General features: G+C 31.5%; 2 protein-coding genes across 2 annotated transcripts; both read right to left on the reverse strand.

The window, feature by feature from the left end:
* Nucleotides 1-2,398: 2,398 nt before the first annotated feature.
* Nucleotides 2,399-4,476, reverse strand: CBG23971 (the record flags this gene model as incomplete). Its single annotated transcript, XM_045240934.1, has 5 exons — nt 2,399-2,515; nt 2,561-2,644; nt 2,696-2,821; nt 3,752-3,920; nt 4,223-4,476. The coding sequence occupies 5 exons, from the start codon at nt 4,474-4,476 to the stop codon at nt 2,399-2,401; spliced, it is 750 nt and encodes a 249-aa protein (XP_045091218.1).
* Nucleotides 4,477-7,752: 3,276 nt separating this feature from the next.
* CBG23972 lies at nt 7,753-8,120 on the reverse strand (the record flags this gene model as incomplete). The annotated part of the gene is made up of 3 exons (XM_002647972.1): nt 7,753-7,873; nt 7,972-8,060; nt 8,106-8,120. 3 exons carry the CDS (start codon nt 8,118-8,120, stop codon nt 7,753-7,755), a joined length of 225 nt encoding a protein of 74 aa, XP_002648018.1.
* Nucleotides 8,121-11,459: the final 3,339 nt, after the last annotated feature.

Raw genomic sequence — 11,459 nt, forward strand, 5'->3', positions numbered from 1 at the left:
TTCTAAAAATCATAAAATTAAAAAAAAAACCAATAATTTCGAAATTAAGGAATGGTTTAGTTCATTTTATTTAAGAATCATTTATTTGAAAACGGGACAGAATGAAAACGCAGTGTGCAAAAATTAAAAAATCGCATTCCGATTTTCAAATTTCTGAATTTCTCTTCTAAAAATCATAAAATTAAAAAAAAACCAATAATTTCGAAATTAAGGAATGGTTTAGTTCATTTTATTTGAAAATCATTTATTTGAAAACGGGACAGAATGAAAACGCAGTGTTCAAAAATTAAAAAATCGCATTCCAATTTTCAAATTTCTGAATTTCTCTTCTAAAAATCATAAAATTAAAAAAAAACCAATAATTTCGAAATTAAGGAATGGTTTAGTTCATTTTATTTAAAAATAAATTATTTGGAAACGAAACAGAATGAAAACGCAGTGTTCAAAAATTAAAAAATCGCATTCCAATTTTCAAATTTCTGAATTTCTCTTCTAAAAATCATAAAATTAAAAAAAAACCAATAATTTCGAAATTAAGGAATGGTTTAGTTCATTTTATTTAAGAATCATTTATTTGAAAACGGGACAGAATAAAAACGCAGTGTTCAAAATTAAAAAATCGCATTCCAATTTTCAAATTTCTGAATTTCTCTTCTAAAAATCATAAAATTAAAAAAAAAACCAACAATTTCGAAATTAAGGAATGGTTTAGTTCATTTTAATCAAAAATAACATATTTGGAAACAAAACAGAATGAAAACGCAGTGTGCAAAAATTAAAAAATCGCATTCCGATTTTCAAATTTCTGAATTTCTCTTCTAAAAATCATAAAATTAAAAAAAAAACCAATAATTTCGAAATTAAGGAATGGTTTAGTTCATTTTATTTAAGAATCATTTATTTGAAAACGGGACAGAATGAAAACGCAGTGTGCAAAAATTAAAAAATCGCATTCCGATTTTCAAATTTCTGAATTTCTCTTCTAAAAATCATAAAATTAAAAAAAAACCAATAATTTCGAAATTAAGGAATGGTTTAGTTCATTTTATTTGAAAATCATTTATTTGAAAACGGGACAGAATGAAAACGCAGTGTTCAAAAATTAAAAAATCGCATTCCAATTTTCAAATTTCTGAATTTCTCTTCTAAAAATCATAAAATTAAAAAAAAACCAATAATTTCGAAATTAAGGAATGGTTTAGTTCATTTTATTTAAAAATAAATTATTTGGAAACGAAACAGAATGAAAACGCAGTGTTCAAAAATTAAAAAATCGCATTCCAATTTACAAATTTCTGAATTTCTCTTCTAAAAATCATAAAATTAAAAAAAAACCAACAATTTCGAAATTAAGGAATGGTTTAGTTCATTTTATTTAAGAATCATTTATTTGAAAACGGGACAGAATGAAAACGCAGTGTGCAAAAATTAAAAAATCGCATTCCAATTTGCAAATTTCTGAATTTCTCTTCTAAAAATCATAAAATTTAAAAAAAACCAACAATTTCGAAATTAAGGAATGGTTTAGTTCATTTTATTTAAAAATAAATTATTTAGAAACAAAACAGAATGAAAACGCAGTGTGCAAAAATTAAAAAATCGCATTCCGATTTTCAAATTTCTGAATTTCTCTTCTGAAAATCAAATCGCAACTCTTTCCGTCATATATTGAAAAATATTTTATTTGCTTCCTATTGAAGACTGTCTATCGAGGGGTCTCCTTCTGGATGAATCATGGAGTGACCAAAACTACGGTGTGGTACGACAAAAAGATTATAGTATATAAAAAGGGGTGGCAGATGTGAGACAAGTTAAAAATAGAGAGAAAGTAGATGCAAAAAAGCAGGATTAAAAAAAACATATGCTGAATGTCCAATACGCCGACCTTTAAAGAATACATTTTGTTATTTTTTCCTAAAAGAACTCTTTAAAAAAACTTTCGAACTGAGGGAAATTCATGCGTCCGAGATTCTTCAAACTGAAAGTCCCTACAATAAAAGTCTTCTAAAAATGTTGTATATTCATTTTGAAAACTTTGTTATATAATAAAAAAAACTGAAGCTTTTGTAATTGAAAACTTTTTCGGAAAACTCAAGCATGAGGCCACGTGGAACTGACACGAGTTGGGAGAGGAGGCTTGTTATCAAATAGTTTACTAGTAAGAAAAATGATACTTAAAATAAAAGCTCCAAAATTCGACAATGATCATACTTCATAAAAAGGCTCCTCGGTCACACGACACTGTGTCATGTTGAATCGGATATCCCGCATAATGGCATTCTCTGTGTTGGAGATGTCACTGGAAGAGTTGTTCCCTGCTCCAGTCACTAGGGATACATCTGAAAAAAGGTAAAATTTTTAGATAACACAAAAAAGGCGCTCACTTCTTTCACTTTTTTTACAAGTCGAATTTATTGTGCTGGTTTCTCTTCTGGTTGAATGCCTGAGCTTCTTTTAGAAGATCCTTCCCAAGCTCAGCAGTTGTTGCCTTGTCGAAGAATCCTGTCAGCTTTTTCTAAAAATGAATTGTATTTGTTTGATATTCAAATTGAAGTGCTACCTGGATCGCCTGCATCTTCTCTTCATGCGCCTCTATTGATGCTTGGCTGCGGAGCTCATAGTTGGGACTAGCGTTTTTGTGTTCCTGTAATACGACATTACAGTTTGAAAGTTGAATAACACTATGAATGCTTACTCTCACAACACATCCAAAGTTCTCGCACACCTTCTTCGCAGCATTTCCATTATCCTCCAAAGCCTCATTTATGGTCAAGGTGTCTTGAATACCACTGGCTTTCTTCACAGCTCCAACCTTTCTTTGCTGCTATTGTTTGTTGTACTTAGTGAGCGGCATGATGAACAAGAGATTCTAAAAAAGCAGAAATTTGGAAAATACTGTCTAAATTGGCATTACATCACAAGATTAAAAATGCAATGAAAACAATTTATATTTGGAAGACTTTCTACAAAATTCAAAAAAAAGTCTTTGAAAAACATAGAAATTTATGCGTAGACACTAATCAGACACACAATTTTGAAAAACTGAGTTTCTGAGTTTTTCGAATTTTTGAAATTCTGAAATTCTGAATTTCCGAATTTCTCATTTTGAATTTCTGAAATTTTGTATTTCTCACCTTGACACCAAAACGTAAAAAAAATTAAAATTTGATTTCTGTTTTCGATTTTTCCATTTTCCGTTTTTGAGAGAATTTGAGATTCCCGTTCAAGATATCGAAAAAATGATTCACTAATAAAATATTTGTTCAAAATTATAGAGTTTTAAAATTTAGGAATCATTTAAAAAAGTTTCAGAATTTTTAGATATTCTGAATTTCAGAATATCAGATTTTCAAAATTTCAGAATTTTAGAATTTTAGAATTCTAGAATTTTAGTAATTTAGAATTTCACAATTTCAGAACTTTTAAAAAATCGAAATTTCACCAGTTTCGGAAAATATCGGAATTGCATCATTTCTTCTTCAATTTCAAATCAACTATTTAAAAAAATATCTCACCATTATCAAAAAAACCGGACTGATTTCAATAGAATATCAGAATATATTCAGAAAAATCAAAAAGGAGTTCTCCAAAATCCATTCATTCAGGGGATTTTCTGGAGAGCCCTCAAAATAGACGTCTATTCTGTCAAGTCGTCTCAGGAAAGAATGAAGCTAGGCGCGTCGAACGCATAGAGTCGACGACCTTTTTTTTCCAATGGCCTGTGTCTCTGGGTCTCGTATATTTTTCCCACTCTATATGCTTCGCCATCTGTTGAGTCATGATGCGTATGAGTGTGTGGCTGTGCACCACATGATACGGTCATGTTTCTCAGTTTCCCTTTTAACAGCAAGACAAAAGGGGGCCATACAAAAAAGGTATGCCTAAGAATAACGTTTTCAAAAGTTCCTTCTGGAAAATTGCTGAAATTTTTGGATGAAACCGGATGAGAATCCTACAAAGTCATATTAAAACTCTCCTAATTTAAAACTCCGACAAAAAACATTATAAAAAATAATTTTATTTTCAGAATAAATTGAAGTTTTCAAAATAAATTGTTCCTTCTTGCCTCCTCATTGAACACGAAAAGATCCTTGCCGTTGGAGACCTTTCTCACTTTCTGCGGCAACTCCTGAGATCCAAATAGATCAAAGAGATGGAGTTTGAGCTCTGCAATTTGAGATATGAATTTTGATTATAAAAAAGTTAAGCAACTCACCAACACCTTCCATTTGGAACCTCCAATGACCAGCTTCTGCATCGATATCCTCCATCATTGGTTGATTCCTCTTGCGGCCAAACGAGTTCCTCCAGCATCATTGCCAACTCATCAACTTCTTCGGCATCCTCTGGTCTGAAGATCGCCTCCAATGCTTCGGCCAACGTCCTTGGGGAAGCATCCGTATCCACACGCCTCAGTTTTGCCAGTTCCTCAGTAAAGAAGATTGGTACTTCGAGGAGTGGAGAATGTCGAAGCATCCTTTTATCTTTCTCTGAAAATGTATGGGTTTGTCTTGATAATTGATCCAAAACGGTACCTGGATCGCCTGCATCTTCTCTTCATGCGCCTCTATCGATGCTTGGCTACGGAGCTCATAGTTGGGACTAGCGTTTTTGTGTTCCTGTAATTCGACATTACAGTTTGAAAGTTGAATAACACTATGAATGCTTACTCTCACAACACATCCAAAGTTCTCGCACACCTTCTTCGCATCATTTCCATTATTTTTCGAAGCTTCATTGACGGCCAAGGTAACCTGAAAAATGTGAAACTTTCAAATTCTGATATTTTGAAAATCTGGAATTCTAAAATTCTTGAATTCTGAAAACCCGAAAATCTGAATTTCTGAAATTTTGAAAGTCTGAAATTATGAGTTTGAAACTTTTAAATTCTGATATTTCTAAAGTCGGAAAGTTCGAAACTTTTAAATTCTAAAACTACAAAATTCTGAAATTCGGAATTTTATTGTTCTACAATTCCAAATTTTTGGAAATCTGAAATTTTGAAGTTCATAAATTCTGAACAAATATTTTATCAGTTAATACGTTTTGATATTTTCACGAAAACTTTGAATTTCGTTACTAAAGAGGTAAAAATGGAGAAACCTATATTCGAGACTGTCAGCTATACAACATCTTTAAGACGTCATAGTTATTATCTCCGATCTAAAGTGAAAAACACCACTAAACAATTATCTCAAATGCTCGCGAATAGTGTCCTACGTTGTTGGAATTCTCTCCCTGTGGATGTGTTCCCGGTCAAGCCTTCCACGGTGGCTTTCAAAAACGGAATATCGAACTGCGACTTTATTTCCTTGTACTTAAACCTCACAACTACTAACTTTATTTTTGCCTCGTCCTCTCTAATTAACTCTACTCCTATTTATTTCACAAATTGAACAGTTTTCAAGTGTTAGTGGTGTTTACCCTTCGATGAAGTAAATTAATTAATTCAAAAAGAAGACGTTCAAAATTTTGATGCACAGTGATTTTGGAACGGTTTTGGACCAAACAGAAAATAAGCTCCAAATGAAGAAAATTCGTGAATGATTTCAATAATTCAAAAAAAATCTCACCTTTATAAGAACCCGTAGAGATGTGAGTAGAATAGTATACAATTAGAGAATACTTAGAAAAATCAAAAGGGAATTTAAAACTCCCAAAAAAGGTGAGACGTCTATTCTGTCAAGTCGTCTATAGAAAGAATGAAGGTGCGTCGAACGCATAAGGTCGACTCGATCGTCCCATTGCCTGCGTCTTTTAGTCTCCTCTATGTTCACACTATCTCACTTTCACCACCTGCTGAGTCATGCCGTGTATGTGTGTGTGTGGTTGTCCATCCACCATACCATACGCTCACTTCTCTCATCTTTCAATCTATTAATAACAATACGTCATAATGACCTTGGTTGGGAAGGCTCATAAAGGTTATAACCTCTAGATAGGCGCCGCAATGAAAGGGAGCGGAGCGACCAAATTTTTCTCCACTCGGCACAAGTCCATCTCTGAAGTCTTGTACCGGGCGTTAGAAACTCATTATTTTTGAAGTTAGAATTTGTCCCTATGTAATCGACTACGAAAAATTGAATGGAATTATCAGTTTTCCGATAATTTTATTATTTTGATTGGAAAACTTCGAAAAATAGGAACCGAGCCGACAAAGTGGATTAAAAGTGTTACATGAAAGTTTGTGCCATCAAATTTTTGATGGATTCTGGTAGTTTATGAAATGGGAGATTGGATTTTGAAAAAAACTCAAAATTCGTATTTGGCCGTGAAACTCGATTTTCAGCCAAAGTTCCAGCCAAAATAAACAAAAAATTTCAGCGACGACCTTAAATTATTTTTGCATATTATAGTAAAACTAATTCTTTTGTACACCTGTGTCAATTTTCAGAAATATTGATTACCTTTAAGTAGTTTTCATACGCATCCGAAAATTCTAAACTTTCAAAATTTCCAGTTTTTGGAAGTTTTGAGGATGACACAGATTAGTTCCACCAAATTTCTTTTTACCATAAGATTCTAAGCAAAATTTGCCACTAAATACAATCTTAACTAGAAAACTCGTATGTGGCCGAAAAATGTTAGACGCCTGTTACTTCATCTCTTTCACTGTGCAATCCATGAAAAAAACAAGAAGGGGGCAACACCGAAAGGAGGCAGCAGGCAACGAAGAGTCGCACATTCATATTTCCCCTCTAAGGCCACCACCGAGAGTGCAGCCGTGGCCGACTGGATAGTGGGCGCGCTCGCCGATCTGACGCAGGCGGAGGTTCGTGTTTCTCTCGCGTCTAATAGCTTTTTCTTTAATTTTCTTTACGAATTTTCCGCGCCGCAGGATTGCAAGCTTCTAAACCCCTCCCACTTTTCTGCGCACCGCAAAAAAATGAGGAGAAAGTCAGTACATAGAGGTCTGGTACAAAAGAGTCTGTAACTCAGGATTGAATGTAGATTTTTTGCTGAAAATTTGGCAATGGACTTCTATAAAGTAGACAAAGACAATCCAACAATAACAACTGGGAAAAATCTATTTTGAAAATTTTGTTGTGGTGCCTACCTCTAGACAAGTGTTGAGCCATGTGACAAGATGGAAAATTACACCATATTACACCATACCCGCAAGGGGGGGGGGGATTGGCAGCAGAATTGGTTTACCTTCTTACAAATATAGCGGGGGATTTCAGTAATATTGTTCTGAGAGGGCTTTATGTCAATTACAAAAATGAAGACCTGTATTTAACTTGTAGACTCTGAGTTTTTTAAAGCGATTCAACAAATTTGGCTACTTTTGTAGTGACTTGTTCTATGTATCTGATTGTGATGGTTGTCACTATTTTTATTTAGACTCTTTGAAAAGTCGATTGTATTATTTTAAAGGGTTTCAAACTTCTTTTCTATGGATATTGTAATTCTAAATGTCTACCGTAATCCTGTCCAGTTTTATAGGACTAATGTTGCCCTCTAACGTTATCATAGTGAAGATATCCGTGCCACAGATCTGTACCTTTTGAAAATTCGAAAATAAAGGCAAATCAATACAATTGCTTGAGCTCATTTATCTCAATTGTTCTGCAGGATATCAATAATGTGACAACTGATCAAAAACTTCTGATATTATGATAAACCATTTATTAGTTGACAACTTTTTTGTTTCTTTTTCAGGAACCGAGAAAAATTTGGTATGAGCAGTTTAGTGAGCAAGAATTTTACAAAAAAAAAAGAAGAAGCATATGTACAACCGATTCGAAAAAATCAAAACATAAAATAATACCACACTGTGTCATGTTTAATTGAATTTCCCGGATAATCGCATTCTTGGCGTTGGAGATGCCATTGATGGAGTTGTTCCCCGCTCCAGTGACTAGTGATGAAGCTGAAAATAAGTAACATTTTTTTAGATAAAACAGAAAAGGTGCTCACTTCTCTCCCTTTTTTACAAGCTTCCACGATGATCTCCTTGGTATACTTCACGGCCTCTCGTTGAATGCCCGAGCTTCCTTGAGAAGATCCTCCTTAAGCTCAGCAGTTGTTGCCTTGTCAAAGCATTCTTTCAGCTTTTTCTGACAACGAATGGTTTTTGTTTGATATTTGAGTCAAAATGGTACCTGGATTGCCTGCATCTTTTCTTCATGCGCCTCTATCGATGTTTGGCTACGGAGCTCATAGTTGGGACGAGCGCTTTTGTGTTCCTATAATACGACATTACAGTTTGAAAGTTGAATAACACTATGAATGCTTACTCTCACAACACATCCAAAGTTCTCGCACACCTTCTTCGCATCATTTCCATTATCCTTCAAAGCTTCATTGACTTTGAAATTCTGAAGTTCGGAATTTTATTGTTTTATAATACAGAATTGTTGAAATTTTGAAGTTCATAAATTCTGAACAAATATTTTATCAGTTAATAACGTTGTGATATTTTCACAAAAACTTTGAATTCCCTCAAAAAAAAATTTTTGAAATTCTGAAACAGTCTTCAAAAAATAGTCTTTCACACAAATTTTGAATTTCAAAAAATTCGACCATTTTTCTACGAAATTCGTCAAAAAATTTGGAACGCTTCACGAATTTGCGTGTCATCCTTGCGCAGGGGCCATGCTAATCTTCTCTGTATTGTTCCAATTTTAGTATATGTTCTCGGAAGAACAAGAGCTATGGAAACGCAATGTATATAAGAGGGAGGGTAGACAAGCGGCCGACACCTCCCGGGTTCCGCCGCCCGCTATGTTTTGTGTGTAAAAGGGGCGGGGCTTAGCGGGAAAGACAACGGGCGGAATAGTCATCTTTAAATGGCTGAAACTCGAGCTAGAAAAACAGTTTCAATTTTTTTTTTGGGGAAACTAGCAAAAATCTTAGACATTTGAAATATAAAAATGTCTCAGGGTTCTAGACAAGTTGAGCTTGAAAATTGGGCTGGAATCTATTTCGTATCTTTTTGTTGTATGTATGTCACGCGCCTTTTCACCTATTCAGATTTAACCGATTAACTGCGAATATTTGGATTTCAGAATTTCAGAATTTCAGAATTTTAGAATTTCAGAATTTCAGAATTTCAGAATTACAGAATTTAAAAATTTTAGAATTTTAGAATTTCAGAATTTTAGAATTTCAGAATTTCAGAATTTCAAAATTTCAGAATTTCAGAATTTCAGAATTTAAAAATTTTAGAATTTTAGAGCTTCAAAAATTGAGAATTTCAGAATTTCAGAATTTTAGAACTTCAAAATCTCAGAATTGCAGAATTTTAGAATTTTAGAATTTCAGAATTTTAGAACTTCAAAATTTCAGAACTTCAGAATTTCAGAATTTCAGAATTTCAGAATTTCAGAATTTCAGAATTTCAGAATTTCAGAATTTCAGAATTTCAGAATTTCAGAATTTCAGAATTTCAGAATTTAAAAATTTTAGAATTTTAGAACTTCAAAATTTGAGAATTTCAGAATTTCAGAATTTTAGAACTTCAAAATCTCAGAATTTCAGAATTTCAGAATTTTAGAATTTCAGAATTTCAGAATTTTAGAATTTCAGAATTTCAGAATTTCAGAATTTCAGAATTTCAGAGTTTTAGAATTTCAGAATTTCAGAATTTCAGAATTTCAGAATTTCAGAATTTCAGAATTTCAGAATTTCAGAGTTTCAGAATTTCAGAATTTAAAAATTTTAGAATTTTAGAACTTCAAGATTTTAGAACTTCAAAATCTCAGAATCTCAGAATTTCAGAATTTTAGAATTTCAGAATTTCAGAATTTCAGAATTTTAGAATTTCAGAATTTTAGAACTTCAAAATTTCAGAATTTCAGAATTTCAGAATTTAAAAATTTTAGAATTTTAGAACTTCAAAATTTGAGAATTTCAGAATTTCAGAATTTTAGAACTTCAAAATCTCAGAATTTCAGAATTTCAGAATTTTAGAATTTCAGAATTTCAGAATTTTAGAATTTCAGAATTTCAGAATTTCAGAGTTTCAGAATTTCAGAATTTCAGAATTTCAGAATTTCAGAATTTCAGAATTTCAGAGTTTCAGAATTTCAGAATTTAAAAATTTTAGAATTTTAGAACTTCAAAATTTGAGAATTTCAGAATTTTAGAATTTCAGAATTTCAGAATTTCAGAATTTCAGAATTTCAGAACTTCAAAATCTCAGAATTTCAGAATTTCAGAGTTTCAGAATTTCAGAATTTAAAAATTTTAGAATTTTAGAACTTCAAAATTTGAGAATTTCAGAATTTCAGAATTTTAGAACTTCAAAATCTCAGGACTTCAGAATTTCAGAATTTCAGAATTTCAGAATTTCAGAATTTCAGAATTTTAGAACTTCAAAATCTCAGAATTTCAGAATTTCAGAATTTTAGAATTTCAGAATTTCAGAATTTTAGAATTTCAGAATTTCAGAATTTCAGAGTTTCAGAATTTCAGAATTTCAGAATTTCAGAATTTTAGAACTTCAAAATCTCAGAATTTCAGAATTTCAGAATTTTAGAATTTCAGAATTTCAGAATTTTAGAACTTCAAAATCTCAGAACTTCAGAATTTCAGAATTTCAGAATTTTAGAATTTTAGAATTTTAGAACTTCAAAATCTCAGAATTTTAGAACTTCAGAATTTCAGAACTTCAGAATTTCAGAATTTCAGAATTTCAGAATTTCAGAATTTTAGAACTTCAAAATCTCAGAATTTCAGAATTTTAGAATTTCAGAATTTCAGAATTTTAGAACTTCAAAATTTCAGAACTTCAGAATTTTAGAATTTCAGAATTTCAGAATTTTAGAACTTCAAAATCTCAGAATTTCAGAATTTTAGAATTTTAGAATTTCAGAATTTTAGAACTTCAAAATTTCAGAACTTCAGAATTTCAGAATTTCAGAATTTCAGAATTTCAGAATTTTAGAACTTCAAAATCTCAGAATTTCAGAATTTCAGAATTTTAGAATTTCAGAATTTCAGAATTTCAGAGTTTCAGAATTTCAGAATTTCAGAATTTCAGAATTTCAGAATTTCAGAGTTTTAGAATTTCAGAATTTCAGAATTTCAGAATTTCAGAATTTCAGAATTTCAGAATTTCAGAGTTTCAGAATTTCAGAATTTAAAAATTTTAGAATTTTAGAACTTCAAAATTTTAGAACTTCAAAATCTCAGAATTTCAGAATTTCAGAAATTTAGAATTTCAGAATTTCAGAATTTCAGAATTTTAGAATTTCAGAATTTTAGAACTTCAAAATTTCAGAATTTCAGAACTTCAAAATTTTAGAACTTCAAAATCTCAGAATTTCAGAATTTCAGAATTTTAGAATTTCAGAATTTCAGAATTTTAGAATTTCAGAATTTCAGAAGTTCAGAATTTCAGAATTTCAGAGTTTCAGAATTTCAGAATTTCAGAATTTCAGAATTTAACAATTTTAGAATTTTAGAACTTCAAAATTTGAGAATTTGAGAATTTTAGAATTTCAGAATTTCAG

The sequence above is a fragment of the Caenorhabditis briggsae genome (genome assembly GCF_000004555.2).
Source record: "Caenorhabditis briggsae AF16 supercontig from assembly CB4, cb25.NA_072, whole genome shotgun sequence".
Classification (NCBI taxonomy): Eukaryota; Metazoa; Nematoda; class Chromadorea; order Rhabditida; family Rhabditidae; genus Caenorhabditis; species Caenorhabditis briggsae.